Source organism: Thunnus albacares, chromosome 7 (assembly GCF_914725855.1).
Source record: "Thunnus albacares chromosome 7, fThuAlb1.1, whole genome shotgun sequence".
NCBI classification, from domain to species: domain Eukaryota; kingdom Metazoa; phylum Chordata; class Actinopteri; order Scombriformes; family Scombridae; genus Thunnus; species Thunnus albacares.
Window position 1 is genome coordinate 19,161,537 of NC_058112.1, and position 17,276 is coordinate 19,178,812.

Sequence of the window (17,276 nt, forward strand, 5' to 3'; positions counted from 1 at the left end):
GTGGACTGCCATCATAGACTGGCTGCTGACTGAATTTGTGAAACTGTTTTCACAAAAATGAGAAAAACAGAATGACAGTAATGAAATGTCATTACCAAATTCTTTAACATTTTAAATCATGCAGTTATTCTTAGTTGTCAGTGCAGAATAGTGAAATTCAACATAACTGTCTTTTAAAGATTGACTTCCTTTACTTGTCAATGGTGTAACATACAGTAGCTTACAAAGACAATCATTCACATTATAACTTTCCCAAGTCGTCGTGTTTTCATGTTGGAGATGTAAAGGGAACCTGTTAAGATGTATTTTAAGGTTAAAATAAAGTATATACACAACAGTTAGTTGTGCTGACATATACTATGTGACATGAGCTTCCAATATATGGTTGACAAAGACTTTCATATACTGTCTGTAAACATTTTCTCTTCACTGTAGAATGTGCTTAATAATGACCCACTCAGAGGTGTTCTTACAGCTTTCATGCAAATACTGACAATCGCATAACAATATGTATTAATTACATCTCCCAAAAGAACAAACAACCCCTTAACAGTTTCATTTTGACACAGTAACCTGTATAAATAAAGGTTCCATTAAAAAAGAATAATACAGTAGATTGAATTTATACATATTTTTGTCTTTTCTGTCACAAAAACTCTTTCTTGGCACACACGAATGGATATGATGCCAGTGCAACTACAAGCCTGGATTTACATGGACAAATACAATCAATGCTGAGACTTGATATATCTGACAGCATCCTCATAGTAAATATGACACAAGGTAGTCTGTATAAAATAATGCTACAATATGAAAGATTTGAAGTGTTTTCATTGTTTTACATTTATAAGACAACTATGTGCTACTGGGATATTTGAATAAGATCCAACTTTTAAAACAGAGGTATTATAAATGCCGACAGAATCACTGCCTCCTGCGAGCAGACACTGCAGGGCCAGCTACAAACCACTGCTGACCATCACACACAAGTCTTTTGATTGAGTGGATATACAGTATCAGGCCTCATTTGTCATTGATCCTCTTCTGGTCAGCAGATCAGGATGGTATATCAACCACTTATGAACCTGTGAGCTTCAGCTGGCAGTAAGGCGCTCTGAATATGATCTCCGCCGCCGCTGCTACGAGGACACCCGGGAAGCAGGAACCCTCCAAAAGAGAAAAGTCACACTAGAGCCGTGCACACTCGAGACGAGCAGCCTAGAGGAGTGAACACTTGAAGAATTTAATTCTCTTTGACTTTTTCTCTGTGATCTTGATTGGTTTGCCCGATCCTCCAGCATTGTTGTCAGTCTAGCAAGAAAAGATAAGATAGGGGATAAATGTACAAAACATAGTACTAAAAATGTAAGCCTTCACACAAAATGTAGCATCTGTTACAAGAAACTCAAAATCACTTACTGTCTTTGAGCTCAGATTATGTAATATATCTCTTCCCATTGTATAAAAAGCCTAGAGTGAAAGAGAAACAAATCAAAAAGTTTTATAATTATAAATATGCATCAATCATGTTACATGGTAGTTTCAGATTTAAAAGCTTTTACTTACCTCTTCTACATTTAAACTAGACTTTGCACTGGTTTCCAAGAACTTAACGCCGTAATCAATAGCCAGCTGAGTGAGATAAAAAATACAATGTTAGAGTCAGTCATTGCATATTGGAAAAATGCTCAGCATTTCCATTTGTTTGAGAGAGCTTTTTAGTAGTGACTCAGCACAGAGACTCACTTTTTCACCTCTGTCTTTGGACACCTGTCTCCTGTCAGTCATGTCACATTTGTTACCCAGGATCATCTTCTCAACATCAGATGAGGCATGCTGGGAGAGGTTAAAAGGCTTGTTAAGTGTTACACAGGACACAAGTGTATACTGACAATATCAAACAGCAATTTCTACCACATAAAAATTCAATTTGTCTGTACATTTCCATTCAAAGCTCACCTCTTCAATATTTCTGATCCAGTTTTTTATGTTTTCAAAGGACTTCTCATTGCAGATGTCGTAGACCAGCATAATTCCCTGAGAGGAAAAACAGTCATTCTCACAAACTATTTCTCAACTCCAGTGATATGTAAGATAAGCCCAAAGAGAGGGAGTGTAGTGATGAAGCGAGGACTTACCATCGCTCCTCTGTAGTAAGCTGTAGTAATGGTGCGGAACCTCTCCTGCCCTGCAGTGTCCCTGAGAACATCAAATCAACGTTAACAGTAAACAGACATATCAATGATTTTTTGAAAAAAAAATTCTCCTATTCAAATTGCACTCACCAGATTTGAAGTTTGACTCTCTTTCCGTCCAGCTCTATTGTTCTGATTTTGAAGTCTATTCCTGCATTTGAATAGACACAGTCAGAGTGGTGCTGGTTGCGCTGATTAGCTACATGATATAAAATATTTTCACATGCCTACGATGCACAGCAAATCAGGCACTTATGCAATAAGTGACTGTCCTTTATAAACTAAAATAACTGTGTTATTGACTCTTAATCCTGTGTCAAGGCTTAAGAGGAAAATATAGTACCAGTCAAAAGTTTGGACACACCTTCCCATTCACTTGAATGAGAAAGTGTGTCTAAACTTTTGACTGGTACTGTAGATGCTGTAAGAACACTATGTAAATTATTATAGAGCTTTTGGGTGGATATAATATTATTGTGAATGCAATCTACAGTAAGTACAGTAAGATTTACATTACAATAAGGTTTCCAAAGGTTGAACATCATCAACAGTTTTGATTTCATTTTATATTCAACCTTGCAGGTGCCTGTATGGCATCAAGGACAGCAGATCATTATTATTTGTCTCTCATTCCCATTGTCTTGCTTTTATGTAATTGCTGCCATTTTTAAACATTGTGAGTACGTTTTACTACCCTATATGGCACTACTACATCTATATATAATGACCACCATCAGGGCAGTGCATTAAAGCATTGTATTATGCCAGATTTATCTTGAGGGGCGGCTGCGGGGTACTCACCTATTGTGGATATGAAGGTGGTATTGAAGGAGTCCTCGCTGAATCTGAACAACAGACATGTCTTGCCGACCCCGCTGTCTCCGATGAGCAACAGTTTGAAGAGATAATCGTACGTTTTCGCCATTTAAAACACACCAAGCGCTCAAACGATTCGATGATAAGAAAGGCCGTGTACTGAGCCGGGATCCCCCGTCTAGAAATCCTCAGCTGTCTGTTGCAGACCGGTGCTGAAATGAGTGGCGTCACTTTCTGCTTTGCATTATGGTCCATGTAGTTTATGGGGTTGAGCTAGGACTACATGTATCTTTTTTTTAAAGTCACTTCTTTTATAAGTTGATAAAATTAAAAAATATGTGGGTGGCTATGTCCTTTATTCTTTCCTGGTTTTTATACAGCTATATACATTTAATTGTGAGGCGAAACTGACGATTTGATTATGTGTATCACAGACCACTACATACAGAAAGCAATTAATTTATCTAAAAGGATGCCATTATTTATTAAAAAGTGTTAGCCTGAGCTTGATCCTATGCAAAAACCAAAAAGCACTGCAGAGACCTCAGAGATGGCTGCACAACATTCGTTGTAATTTTAATACTAGAAATACTGCCATTCTTTAAAATCATATTTCGATCTACAATAAACACACTGATAAACATTGGACGCATGTCAAATTTTTTTTAATTCATTAAATTATGAGTACATAGCAAAAATGTTCAAAATGCGCTCCTTTCTGTTGAGAAATCCTTTTAAAATACTGCACCAACCTGAATCCAACCTTAACAAAACTGTCTCTATTTCCTATTGGGCTCTGGTGTACCTTTTTACCAAGTTCAATTGAAAACTTTTCTCAAGTTTTGGACTGTTGTGTCAACAATATACAGTGTCAGCCCCTCAGGTCACCAACCACAGTCTCTGCTCCCCTCTCTGTTTCAGTCAGCTCACGCATGCGCAGGAAAAGACAAGCATAATGCCTGTAAGTTGCAAAAGTTTTACTTGGACGTTTGTTTTCGCTTCAGTCAATATGCAGTGATGTCAGCTGTTTGTGCTTCTTACACATCGAGTTGTTGTCACACTGTGTCGTTGTGTTCGCGGTATGAAACCTTTGAAAATTGTGTTGTTGATGATAATGTAGCACATGGTGCGCAACGTTAGCTAACGTTGCTCGCTGCGTGACGCGGGTGGCGACTACTTACTGAAACGCAACAGTTTGTCGCTACAACGTGAGGCGGAGTGATGTCGGTCCAAGAAACAGTCTGTATCTGTAATTTTCGCCAAGCCCTTACGGTTTTCTTTACCAGATGGAGTTCACAAACATGACATTGAGCTTTTATAAAAAACCTACAATATAGATACGTATGGTACAGTTAATGTTTTATCGTTTATCATATTGTTATGCCAGTAAACAAACAGGATTTATTTGCCGTGTTTTCTGAAGCCCACTCTTCAAAAACACAGTGTGCATACTTATTGTTTTTATTAAAGGAGAAGGGTTTCAAAATGTGTATGTATGTTAGGGTCTGACGAAAATATATACCAAATATATACCACTACTACTAACCCGTCAAAACCAAATTAAGTGAACGTGTCAGGTCTTAAAAATTGTCTCTGGTTTGTATTTTTTCTGCATTTTAGTTGGCTAAAGATCTCCTCCACCCTGCTATTGACCATGAGAGAAGACAACACAAAAAGAAAAGACTTGTTCAGAGTCCTAACTCCTACTTTATGGACGTAAAGTGCCCAGGTAAATTAACAGATGTTGTACACCTGGCAGTGTGACGCATGCGCCACGTCAAGGAAATATTATATCATTTTAAAAGGTGTACTTGAAAACAGGTACCTGTAACCATAGTTTTGTAAACTTGTACATTAAGTAACGATAAGTATTTTTGCTGCCCAGCTCGTGAAAGTGAGCTTGCAAGCCTAAGCCCAAGCAAAACTGAGGTTACAGATACAAAACCCTGTTTGCAAGCACACCTTTTTGAATAATATAATATTCCATACAGATGAATTTTTTGTCACACCAGGACCAATTACTAGGTTTCTGCAGTGTTTCAACCATTTTTTATATCACATTACAAACATGGTATTTGTGACAACCTCTTTTTACAGATGCTTTTGTTTTTAAAAAAATAATTAGTATTTTACTTCTTTCTCAGGTTGCTACAAGATCACCACTGTGTTCAGCCATGCTCAGACAGTGGTGCTGTGTGTGGGATGCTCAACTGTGTTGTGCCAGCCAAAAGGAGGAAAGGCCAGACTGACAGAAGGTAAAACATCCACTAAAGAGTTGAATTTATGCTAGTGCAACTCTTAAAGTATAAACAACATATCACTACCATCAGCTGAACAGCAGACTGCAATCTAATTAATTTCTTATTTTCTTTACAGGTTGCTCTTTCAGGAGAAAGCAACATTAAAAGGGATTACACACTTAATCATGTCTGTAATTAAGCCATGATGTTGATGAATCCCTTATCTTTTCCATTGATTTCAATGTAGTTGTGCATTCACTGACAGGTTCTGTCACTGTACAGGTGTTCAACTTTTATGACAAATTTATAAACTTACTATCAAACTTTTTAATATGCAAAGTATTAGAATTAAAATCTCACTAAGTCAATAAAGAAATCTGTTGGAAAAGTTGAAGCATTCATGGACTTTTATTGAGAAATAAAACGGTTTGTCATGACTGAAATTACCTTCACAGAAAGCATACGAGTAGTCATTTCAGTTTCTGGATGAATACATTTGTGTCTTAGATTTCTTAGGAAACATACATATAAAAGACATGAATCTTAAATAGAGAACATACCAGACAACACCAAAATACAGTTTTGGGAGCACAGCATCGTGACATGTGAAACGAGTACTCCACTTGCATATTCATGTTCCAAGAAAAGTCACAAAAATGATACTGGCAACTGTTTCAAACTAAACGCAGTACATTACTTTGTGAAAAGCGGGACTTTAAAGGCATTGGTCAAACCTTGTCCATTGTATCATAGACTACAATCACTGTGTCTGACACTGCACTCCACCCCTGGGACTATCCTCGTCTTCCTCATATGCTTCTCTGCTGTAGTTTTTCTGCTGTTTTCGCATATCCACCTCACAGAGATCCACTTCCTCCATGTCATCGGTAATCATCACATCATCCCTGGGAGGAAGTAGTCTTTCCAGTTGGTACATGAGATGCTCTGGGAGCCAGTCTTTTTCTGGAAATTCCACCTATGGGATAAAGTACAATTAGCTGAGGTGTATGCTTTGTATGAGAACCTGAGAATCTGACATAAGAGATAAAAATCCAAGTGTGTCACACTGGTGAAACATTTTGCGACTACTGACTTACCTGGAACTGAATGATAAGTTGTCCCCTATCGTAAGGATCCCTGTAAATTGGCATGCCCTCATTCAGAACACATTTAGTGTCATCATATTTGATTACTTCACCTGTTAAAAAGGAAAGATGTTAATAACAAGATGAGATACTTCACTACCAAAGTGCCAGCAATGAAAACCTGCTGAATTCAGTGAATTACCTGGCTGGGAGGTAATGACGATCGTCCTGTTGTCTAACGTTTGAATGGTCTTCTTGAAACCACACAGGGCCTCAACAAGTTTAATGTTCATCTTCATTATCAAATTGTCATCTTGTCTATGGAAAACGGGGTGCTCTTTCTGATCCAGCACAATGTATACATCCCCAGGCTCCAGTCCAGGTTCCTGATCACCTTCTCCACTGAATGAAATTTTCTGGCCATCTTTCATACCTACACAACACATTTATAATCAGCTTAGTTTGCTTCGCAGTGCAAATTTAATGCTACAACATATAAATGGGGAATGAAAATTACCTTTGTCGATGTGAACTTCAAGAATTTTCTTCTTGCGTTCCACTTTGTGTCCATTGCAGTTCTTGCAGCGGTCCTTTGAACTGAATGACTCGCCCTGTCCCTGGCAGTCTGAACACATGGTTTGGATCTGCTGAATCATGCCTGGCCCAATCTGTTGCACCTTGACCTGTACTCCTCTTCCTTTACAAGTTGAGCACTTCTCCAAGGTACCTTTCTTACCTCCATACCCTGTAATTAACAGGAGAATATAATTTCCAGAACTACTGCAAAACCGTTATTATAATTGGGATTAAAAAAAAAAAGCAGAAGTACAACACTACATACCGTCACACTTTTCACAAATTACATTCTTCTGGAGTGCAAGCTTCCTGGTGGTGCCATTGTACATCTCCTCCAGTGAAACACTAAGCTGGTGGACAACATTCTTCCCTACAAGAAAACCATATATACAAGTTACAGATACATGAATATAAAGACAGTCTGCAGCTAAATTACTTATAAAGCTGTAGTAAAATATATCTTACCTTTTCTCTCCCTCTGCATCCTTCCTCCACCTCCGAAGAACATGTTGAAAATGTCCATTGGGGCCGTTCCTCCGCCCATGCCACCCTCTTTGATCGCTTGTTCCCCACCTTGGTCATACAGGTCTCTCTTCTTTGGGTCTGACAGCACCTCATATGCTTGAGATATAAGCTTGAACTGTGGAAATACAACAAAAAACAGAAAAAACATGAGTCACTTTTGAAAGCAAGATTGCATTTAAAGATTTCATAAATAATTCCTATAACTGCAATAAATAACAGTAGCAGAAAATAATTGCACTATTCCTTCTAGTGACTAATGAATGTTATTGTTAAATGTTTTTCTCCTGAAAGAGTCTATATTAGGATTACTTGTACATTTTAGCATGTTTCTGATGATGACACTGAAACTTTAAAATGTGCAGATGGCTGATCAAACCAAATTTTTTACAAATTGCTAAGCCCAATGTGCAATAATAGCCTTTAAAAAGGTACAGTGTGTAGGATTTAGTGGCATGTAGTTGTAAAGTTGCAGATTGTAACCCCCACCCCCCCTTCCAAGTGTTTAGTAGAGCCTACAGGGGCTGTGAAATTTGAGACAAATGGAGAAAGGCCCTCTTGAGAGCCACTGTTTGATTTGTCCCTTCTGGGCTACTGTAGAAACAAACATGGCGGTGCAACATGGTGGGCTCTGTGGAGGAGGACCCGTTCCATATGTAGATATAAAGGGCTCATTCTAAGCTAATGAAAGCACAATTCTTACTTTTTAATGGCATTACATATTAATTAAGACATACTTATGAATATTTTATTCCATTTTTTGCCAGATCCATCCTGCTAGATGCCACCAAGTTCTACACACCTGCACCTTTAAGTGTTAAAATACAGTCTAGAGAGGCAGTGAAGGATCATGTAATTAATTTTAATCTTCAACATTCATTTCACAACCCCTTGACGTTACATCCTGGGGCATTTCAACACGGTGTCATAGGGTTAATCAGCTTGTACCTAGACAGAGGAACTGCTACTAGATCATTCCAGAAAGTTCCTGGAATTCACTTGTTGTCAATTCAACAAGGTTTAAAATTAGAAAGAGTCCATAAACGGCTGTGGGGGACACCCTAAAGGTCTCTACCGTTATATTTAGTTAACTCACCTTCTCTCCTTCATTGGGGTTCTTGTCGGGGTGAAATTTCAATGCGAGTTTTCTGTAGGCTTTTTTGAGTTCCTCTGCAGAGGCTTTAGGGCTGACACCCAAGAGATCGTAGAAGGCAGTTTCATGAACCATGGTGACAACCTAACAAAAGACATAATAAAGCATAATCACATTAGTACACTATAGAAAAGTGTCGCTTCTTATTTTGTCCAAGACGTTAACGTTAGGACACAATGCTAACTTACCGTTAGCCAAATACCCACATGTCAAACATCGAAAATTAACCGTTAGCTAATATTACCAAACAGCAAAGTTAACATTGGCGTCGACGTTCGCTTAAACGTTAGAAAATAACGTCACTAACGGCTAGGAAACAGTAACGTATGCCTCAAACAGATTAGGACGTTAACAGTTAACAGAGACAGCACATGTGGTTAAATGTCGACTCCTGTCAGCTCCATATAAGCGTACATTACGTTTGAAGCTTGAATGAAAGTGTTAGCATTTTTGAGCTGCCGAGTTAAACATTCTTACAAATGATACTATCGTGTACTTACTTGCCAGGTGTTGTTACTACTATCCGGGCTTTCACGCGTGTTACTCTGAGGGTGGCTGGTTGGGGAAGATGGCTGGTTCTTATATATACGCTTCACGCTGCAGAACTTTCTGGAGAGCTCAGAGGAGAGGGGCCGGATGTTTCGTGGGTTGGGACTGCGTAGTCTAGAAAAGACCACGACGGAAAAAAAGCAGGCGACAAGGAGGAGGGGGCAGGAGGTTCCCAGATCAGCTGCTTATGTATATCTTCACCTGTTTTACAAAATCAACATTTCCTTGGTTTGGTGTAGTATTGGTCGAAGGGCAGCGACTCAATGGCTCCAAGATTCAGTTTAAACTACAAAAAGAATCTACTTCATTCATACAAGGTCTATTTGGGAATATAGGACTAAAAGTAGTATACGTCTTTATAAAAGAAAATATAAATAGCATTATAAATATCGGAATCAGAACCATTGCCAGGTAGGTTTGCATATACAAGGAGTTTGCCTTCGTGTTGTGGTGCATAGCAGTCAATTAAGTAATCCTAAACAATACAAAAAGAAAGTAATTTACAATTAAAAAATATGTAAAATATATTCCAAGTGAGAAGAGCTGCTACAGGTTTAAAGTTTAAATCAAAGAGAATTAAATGAAATGTACATAATGTTGATCAGGAATGTGCAAATGTTCGTAGTGTAATGCAGTGTATAATTAATAATAATAATAATAATAATAATAATAAGAAGAAGAAGTTGTGCACATATAATATTATTAAATATGCTTATATGTATATGCTATGAATAAGCCAGCTCTTTGTCAAGTTGTATTTTTTCTACTTGAACTACATAATGACCTAATTCATGTTTATGCATACTTGGTGGTCCATTTTGATAAATATTAATATAGTTCAAATCACTGAAAGAAAAAAAAAACATAGGTATCATCATGGCTTAATGCTTGTAACTGTGATGGCTTTGTTAGTGGTTAAATTTGTTACAGAACATGCAAATGCAAAACATGCATTTCTGCCCTCAAATGCCGTGTGGAGGCACTATTAGCCAGTATAACAATATCAAGGAGTGTATGTTAAAACATTTAAATTATGAGAAAAAAATGTGTTCAATTCTAAGTAATGTTTCTAGGATACAGTATAGGGAGAATGCTGGAAGATAACACGGTATAAGAGAGTTTGATCAAATTAGCCATTAATGTCTAGTATTCTTTCACACTGAACTAACTTCCAGCTGAAGTGGTGAAAGTGAAATATTCCTGCTCTTGCTGTGGACTTATGCAGTCACACAACAGTCATAAACATTGCACACCAATGACTGCATTTTCTCTTTATAATTGTGTTATTTACTTGTGTCATGTGTTCAACCGTTTTTGTTAAAGAGAGTGAATTAACAGCTGCACTTGTTGCCCTGACTGGCTATATGGCTGTATACAAAAAACTGAAAAATTATTAAATCATCTACTAAATTTGTGTGCAACATTTTGAATGAATTCAGATTGTATGGCGTAGCAGCAACCTCATATAAACTCAAATGGTGAAATTGACACTCAGTAAATAGGGTGTTTACAATTTCTGTTGGATATATACTGTATAGAGTCAGCCCAACTCATAGTCAACTCATATAGAGTCAGCTTGGTCAAAGTTGGAGGTGTATTGTTATAATTTGTGTTTTTACCTATCTGTATTTGATTTAAGAGAACATTATAATCAGACTGTTTTACATGTGAAAAGACAGACCTCATTTAAATTCTGGACATGGTCTTGAGCAAGTGGTCCAATGTAGTGCACACACAGACTTTCTGACTTGTTTTGCAACCACTGACAACTTCATCGGACTTGTTGAAGTGCACGTCTTTTGGATAAAAACTTTATGTTGACAAAAGTTTAGCAAATATTTAAATGCGCATTGTTTAGAGAGACAAGATTGATTTTTTTGTTGCACACTTACCAGATTCTGAAAAGTGTCTTCTTTGAGCAAATCTGTAAACTCTGTTCTGGATAACTTGTAGCCAAACTACCAGGAGATCCACACATAACAATATGGAAATTCCTAATGAAGAGAAGGGAGATGATCAGGTTGTGACCAGGTAAGCCACTTAAAATGAACTTTTTGTTTCTTTAATCTAGAGGATGATTGGATGTTATAGTTTATTACTTTTCAGTTAATGTTGAATGGGAAAGATTTATCAGTTGGCGTGCAATTACACCACAGTACAAAACTAAAAGTGTGAAAATGGTCGGAGAACAGTTTGTCATTGATCAATACAGTTTTGGAAGTCTTCTTTATTTATTATTCCTTTTGTAGAAAAATCACAATAATTGTTGAGTGAATGTTCCTGTTGTTGAATGAATGTTCCTGTCTACTTTGTTTTAATATGGCAATGGTTTTGCAATGTGGCAGGTTTGAAATTGTATGTCTACATTTAGTTAAATCACAGAAAAAATGTTATAAAAACAATGCTAGAGAAGAGAAAAAGTTTTTAACACGTAGGAGTGAAAAATCTTTTGCCTTTCACTGAATTTCAAACAAAGCAAACAGCTTTAGCTGTGCCAAAAGCCCAACATTGTGTTGGGTAAACAATATGCCACTGCAGATTTGACCCATGTGATGAAATGAAAACAGCGGCCGAAACCACTGCCAGAATGTGAGGGGGAGTGTATCCGAGTTGTTTGAAGCCCATGTTTCCTCTGTGTGTTTTAGTGTGGAGTTGTCAGTTCAGGAGTCTATGGCAGACGTGCAGACAGATAGTGGAGAACATGCCTCTGTAGGTGAGTTATAAGCACATGGGACATCCATTCTGGTGTTGGGATCATGGTGGAAGTTCTTCATAAGTGAACAGTAGTAATGGTACTGGATAATCCTGATGGGGAAACAGAAATTGATTTTATATCTCTATGGGATGGACTGGATTTGTTTGTCAGATTTGCTTTCTCTCTCATCTCAGGGAAGAAACACATAGAAGAGGTGACTGCTGGCGCATCTCTTGCTCCAGCTCATTCTCTTTGGACTGCAGATGCTAAAGGCGCAGTCAGGCTGAGAATAGAAGAAGGTTGTTCGGAGGAGCCTATCACGGTTCATCAAATGTTCAAAGCCTCAGTTGAAAAATATGGAAACATCTACGCACTCGCCAGCAAGAAGAAGAACAAGTGGGAAAAAATTACCTTTTTAGAGTATTATCATTTCTGCCGGAGAGCAGCCAAGAGCTTTCTAAAGGTACTGTATATTATCCAAAAACAGAACTGTGGTTAATCTACTTATTGTAAACAGTGCATACTAAGTGACAACTATTAAAGGTCAGCTTTTAAAAAAAGAAAAGAAAAAAACATTTGTTAATGTGTGCAGCTTGGTTTAGAGCGATTCCATGGAGTGGCAATACTAGGATTCAATTCAGCAGAATGGTTCTTCTCTGCAGTCGGTGCCATCATGGCAGGGTGAGAAAGACACATCCTACAGTAACAACAATACTAAGCACTGAACAGAATCAGCCGATATCTATATATTCAATAAACTGTTATTATTGTGCTGTTATCATTATTTCATTCTTCACATGACCCTGTTGCAATGACACATTCACTAACTTTAATCTTTTATTTATAATAACCTTTATTCCTCCTCACAGAGGGATAATGACTGGAATTTATGCCACAAACACACCAGAAGCTTGCCAATATGTGGCTAGTGACTCCAAAGCCAACATTATTGTGGTGGAAAACAAAAAGCAATTGGATAAGATATTGGAGGTACTGTTACTTAAATAATGTACAGGTTTTGTCTACATATAAAACATTTTGTGGTAAATTTCTCATTTTCAATACCAAAGATACGTGACAGACTGCCCCATTTGAAAGCCATAGTGCAGTACAGTGGACCAATCCAAGAGAAGATTTCCAATCTCTACTCTGTAAGTACACTTCTGACACCACATGAAATGATACAGACCAAAATGACTGCTGAGCTCAGGCCATGATGGTGTGTGTTGCTGTTTTGGGATAGTGGGAGGAGTTCATGGAGCTGGGTCTGGATGTTTCTGAGAAAGAACTGGATGACATCATCAGCAGCCAGAAAGCCAACCAATGCTGCGTCCTGATCTACACGTCTGGCACCACAGGCAAGCCGAAAGGTGTCATGCTCAGTCATGACAATGTAAGATTTCTTGTGATTACTGTTAATCTGTACAGATTTATTATGACTACATGCAGGCAGATGATTGTGATATTAAGCAAAGCAAGTATGGCAACAACAAACAATCTTCTGTTTATATATATATACGATGAATATTCAGATCACATGGACTGCCAATCATGCCAGCAGGGCAGGGGACATGCAGCCGGCCGACACTAAACAGGAGTCACTAGTGAGCTACCTTCCTCTCAGTCACATTGCTGCTCAGATCTATGATCTCTGGACTGGTATCCATTGGGGTGAGCTGGTGTACTTTGCACAACCAGATGCCTTAAAGGTAAACAAAAATGCCTAGCTCACACATGTGGGTTCTGACAGTAATAACAGCATATCTCAAAGGTCAAAAGACCAAAGGTGAACATATTTTGTGCAAGAATAAGCACTTTCACATCAAACTTTTACTCAGCTAAGGTAAAAGCAAGGCAGAAAGGCTCTAATAAGACTTGTTACACACTTACTGCCAAGAGTTTTTTTGTCAAAAGTGTTTTCCCATAATCAGTTTATATATCAATATCAGTTTGTCTCTCAAATGATACAGAAATTCTACATCCTGTGACGAAAAACTGAATATTGTAATGAACTTTTTGTGTAAAATGAAATTTCACAACTAAAAAAAAAAAGTAGGTGTTTCATGTCTGTCTTCTCGTTTAGGGAAGCCTGATAACAACACTACGAGAAGTTTGTCCTACATCCCACATGGGTGTCCCGCGGGTGTGGGAGAAGATGATGGAGAAGATAAAACAGGCAATTAGCGAGTGTGGTTATGTGAAAAAGAAACTGGTCACCTGGGCAATGTCAGTCAGCCTGGAGGCCAACCAAAAGTGTATGCTAAAGTAAGTGCTGATGGAGATGAATTATTGAGGTTACATTGGTTGATTCTTATTTGGATGCTATATATATATTCGAGGTGCTCTGAACTGTTTTGATGTAACTGTACATAAAACTCAGACATAATTTAATTTTTCCTTTTTCAGGGATGATGAGAAACCGTTCCTCTTTTCCCTGGCTAACAGCCTTGTGCTGCAGAGGCTTCGGGCTGAGCTGGGCCTCTCTTGTTGTCAGAAGTTCTTCTCTGGAGCAGCACCGATCGGTAGTGAAACAGTGCAGTTTTTCCTCGGCCTGAACATCCACTTGTATGAGGCTTATGGCATGAGTGAGAGCACGGGACCTCACTTCATGTCAGGTCCCAAAGCCTACAAACTACCAAGGTAAAAGTTCAAGATTGTAACAATTGTATGTAAAGTTTGTCATGCCTAAGTTTTGTATTTTAGACTTATGAGTATTAAGTGACTAAAAGAATTGATTTCTCTGACAAAGCTGTGGTAAGGTGGTGCCTGGCTGTCGATACAAAATGGCCGACGTAGACTCTGAGGGGACAGGTGAGATTTGCTTTTGGGGACGTAACATTTTCATGGGTTTCCTCAATATGGAAGACAAAACGAGAGAAGCTTTGGATGAAGATGGATGGCTGCACTCTGGAGACCTGGGGAAGATAGATGAGGAGGGTTTCTTGTACATCACTGGGAGAATAAAAGGTAGCGCTATCTGAGCAAATAAGGCTATTGTGCGAAAATTGCTTATCTAAGGTCAACAGCTTACATTCTGTAGATTACACACACTTGAGTGCATGTTGTTCAGGACAGAAGATACTTCTCCTTTATCCTCCTTATGAGTCATAAACAGCTGAAATGTCAGGGTGCCCTCTCTCTATTCAGAGTTGATCATCACAGCCGGAGGGGAGAATGTTCCCCCTGTTCCCATTGAGGATGCAGTGAAGAAGGAGCTACCCATCATCAGCAACGCCATGCTGATAGGGGACAAGAGGAAGTTCTTGTCAATGCTTTTAACCTTAAAGGTAATGTACCATTAGTTTCTTATTGTAGATATTGGAAAATGTTACACTGTATTGTGACTTGACATCAACCGTATCTTATGTTAAGCCACTTTTATGTGACTGTTTGCAAACACAACTGTGCACAATGAACCATTAATGAACATAAATTAACATTTCCACAGCAGCAGTGTGTATACAGTCCCAGTGCTTAATAATGCTTTGTTTAAGACTTTGTTTCCAACACAGTGTTTTCCCTTGAGAGATTTGTAACAAGGCAGAAAACATAGTGGAGTTGAAGCAATTAAAATAACTGGTTGCACAAATTACTGCAATTGTTTGTTTTGACCTATAATCATGATTTAGAAGGAAATACCTAAAATTAATGGGATTTGATTCTGTGTTCTAGTCTAGCAGCAATACAGAGACCATGGAGCCCACAGAGGAGCTGAGTCTGGAGGCTGTGGAGTATTGCCGAAACCTAGGCAGCCAAGCAACCAAGGTGTCTGACATCATAGGAGGGAAAGACAAAGACGTGTGCCGTGCAATTCAGGAGGGAATCGACAGAGTCAACTCTGCAGCCATCTCTAATGCTCAACGCATACAAAAGTGGACTATCCTGAGAAAGGACTTTTCTGTTTCTGGAGGAGAGCTGGGTAAATTTAGCACAACAGTGATCAGTGGACTGTTGAGCCAGACTGGGTAACGCATTATTTTACAAGTCCGTAATTTCCAATTAATTTTCTAGGAAGTTTATGGAGGGAAAGATGTAATTTTATTTGCTACTAATTTTGGGAAGTTCAATTGGTACACACAGGTGAGCTGAACAAGAAACATACAATTCAACATACAGGGAGGATACATTTTCTATTGATGAATGAATGCTGAATAGATATTTACTTTTTAAAAAATCCTACTTTCCCTGTAATTAGTACCAAATGTTGCTCTGACTTCCCCGGAAATCATGAGGAAATTATGAACATGTAAAAGTGTTACCCTAGACCATAACACTTATATGTATGTTGTATATAACAATGTTATAAACTTCATAATTTTGTCTTTTGTATTATGGGCCTTGCAATTGTGAAACTGCAGTGAACTATTGCTCATTACATTCTTTTGTCCTTCCAGGTCCAACAATGAAGCTTCGTCGTCCTGTTGTCTTGGAGATGTACCACAATGTCATAGACAGTCTGTATCAAGAATAGTGTCACGCTCCTAGAGAGCTTACTCTGTAACTGTTAGTATGAAAATTATTTGTTACTAGCATCATTCTTGTGGACATGCATGGAATTTAATTATATCTGTGTCTTCCTGTGTACATAAATGCAAAAAAAATAACAGAGAAACCATATTTAAAGTTTTACAACATTTAAGAGCAAAACAAGATTACCTTCTAAGTACTTACAATACCAAGAATTGTGCAAATCTCAATTGCATCTTCTTATACGCTGAAATATTTGTCTCTCTTAAAAAATCACACTAGTTACCTGCAGGACAGCTTCTTACAGTGTCTCATGTAAAAATTTGGTACTAGTTAGTATATAGCCTATACTAATTTGTGTAGAAACACTGACTTTACAGCGTTCATGGACACAACTTTTACTGGAAACCTAATTACCATGATATTATCAAAGTCATCATCATAGCAGCTGAGGGGGCTTATGACACCCACATTGGTCATTTAGATAACACCTAATAAAGAGTCTGGCATTTCTGGTATCGCTGTAATATTCATCTTCATTTATACATTCATTACACTTGCAGCAAAAACATAACTGACATGAAGACTTAGTGCAAACACTTGCTAATTTAATGTTAAGAATGCTTGATTGTTTTAATTAAAGCCTCAATCTGTATTTTCTGATTGCATGAATGTTAAATATATTCACATTAATAATTAAAGAGTTGGCCTTATTGATGAAATAATTTGCAATCTGCATTTTGAGTATCCCTCAGGTGATCATCATGAGGGTTACGGATTGTGTCTTTAATGTCAATATGACAGCGTCAAATAAATAAGACAAGAGGCCAATATCAGCCAATAAATAGACAATATCCACCACACTTTAGGAATAAAATACATATCACATATACAGTAACTGTTGGTCATGAGTTTGAAGAGAATGCTTTGAAGAGTGCAGAGAAAAAAATAATAAAACCGTCAGGATCATAGACTCCT

At 38.0% G+C, this 17,276-nt stretch overlaps 4 protein-coding genes across 7 annotated transcripts; 2 read left to right on the forward strand and 2 right to left on the reverse strand.

The window, feature by feature from the left end:
- Positions 1 to 4: 4 nt before the first annotated feature.
- LOC122986348 (ras-related protein Rab-8B-like) lies at positions 5 to 3,761 on the reverse strand. The gene is made up of 8 exons (XM_044357566.1): positions 2,997 to 3,761; positions 2,286 to 2,346; positions 2,139 to 2,199; positions 1,960 to 2,037; positions 1,747 to 1,836; positions 1,567 to 1,632; positions 1,420 to 1,470; positions 5 to 1,311 (listed from the first exon to the last, which is right to left on the reverse strand). Exons 1-8 carry the CDS (start codon positions 3,118 to 3,120, stop codon positions 1,219 to 1,221), a joined length of 624 nt encoding a protein of 207 aa, XP_044213501.1. The 5' UTR covers positions 3,121 to 3,761; the 3' UTR covers positions 5 to 1,218.
- Positions 3,762 to 3,883: 122 nt separating this feature from the next.
- rps27l (ribosomal protein S27 like) lies at positions 3,884 to 5,645 on the forward strand. 2 transcript variants are annotated; one of them, XM_044357567.1, is made up of 4 exons: positions 3,884 to 3,972; positions 4,632 to 4,740; positions 5,156 to 5,266; positions 5,388 to 5,645. In XM_044357567.1, exons 1-4 carry the CDS (start codon positions 3,967 to 3,969, stop codon positions 5,414 to 5,416), a joined length of 255 nt encoding a protein of 84 aa, XP_044213502.1. In that variant the 5' UTR covers positions 3,884 to 3,966; the 3' UTR covers positions 5,417 to 5,645. The 2 variants fall into 2 exon arrangements, with proteins under 2 accessions (XP_044213502.1, XP_044213503.1); XM_044357568.1 differs by lacking the exon at positions 3,884 to 3,972 and adding an exon at positions 3,979 to 4,090.
- On the reverse strand, positions 5,641 to 9,237 carry dnaja (DnaJ heat shock protein family (Hsp40) member A). 2 transcript variants are annotated; one of them, XM_044357562.1, is made up of 8 exons: positions 9,088 to 9,237; positions 8,531 to 8,671; positions 7,378 to 7,552; positions 7,178 to 7,282; positions 6,854 to 7,081; positions 6,539 to 6,769; positions 6,349 to 6,449; positions 5,641 to 6,227 (listed from the first exon to the last, which is right to left on the reverse strand). In XM_044357562.1, the coding sequence occupies exons 2-8, from the start codon at positions 8,660 to 8,662 to the stop codon at positions 6,012 to 6,014; spliced, it is 1,188 nt and encodes a 395-aa protein (XP_044213497.1). In that variant the 5' UTR covers positions 8,663 to 8,671; positions 9,088 to 9,237; the 3' UTR covers positions 5,641 to 6,011. The 2 variants fall into 2 exon arrangements, with proteins under 2 accessions (XP_044213497.1, XP_044213498.1); XM_044357563.1 differs by lacking the exon at positions 9,088 to 9,237 and adding an exon at positions 8,776 to 8,997.
- Positions 9,238 to 9,275: 38 nt separating this feature from the next.
- On the forward strand, positions 9,276 to 16,804 carry acsbg1 (acyl-CoA synthetase bubblegum family member 1). Of its 2 annotated transcripts, none has more exons than XM_044357561.1 (15): positions 9,276 to 9,325; positions 11,090 to 11,167; positions 11,782 to 11,849; positions 12,026 to 12,294; positions 12,424 to 12,512; positions 12,701 to 12,821; positions 12,902 to 12,982; positions 13,075 to 13,224; positions 13,364 to 13,540; positions 13,915 to 14,096; positions 14,238 to 14,471; positions 14,581 to 14,798; positions 14,979 to 15,118; positions 15,504 to 15,750; positions 16,226 to 16,804. In XM_044357561.1, exons 2-15 carry the CDS (start codon positions 11,121 to 11,123, stop codon positions 16,300 to 16,302), a joined length of 2,100 nt encoding a protein of 699 aa, XP_044213496.1. In that variant the 5' UTR covers positions 9,276 to 9,325; positions 11,090 to 11,120; the 3' UTR covers positions 16,303 to 16,804. The 2 variants fall into 2 exon arrangements, with proteins under 2 accessions (XP_044213496.1, XP_044213495.1); XM_044357560.1 differs by having other exon boundaries at positions 9,324 to 9,547.
- Positions 16,805 to 17,276: the final 472 nt, after the last annotated feature.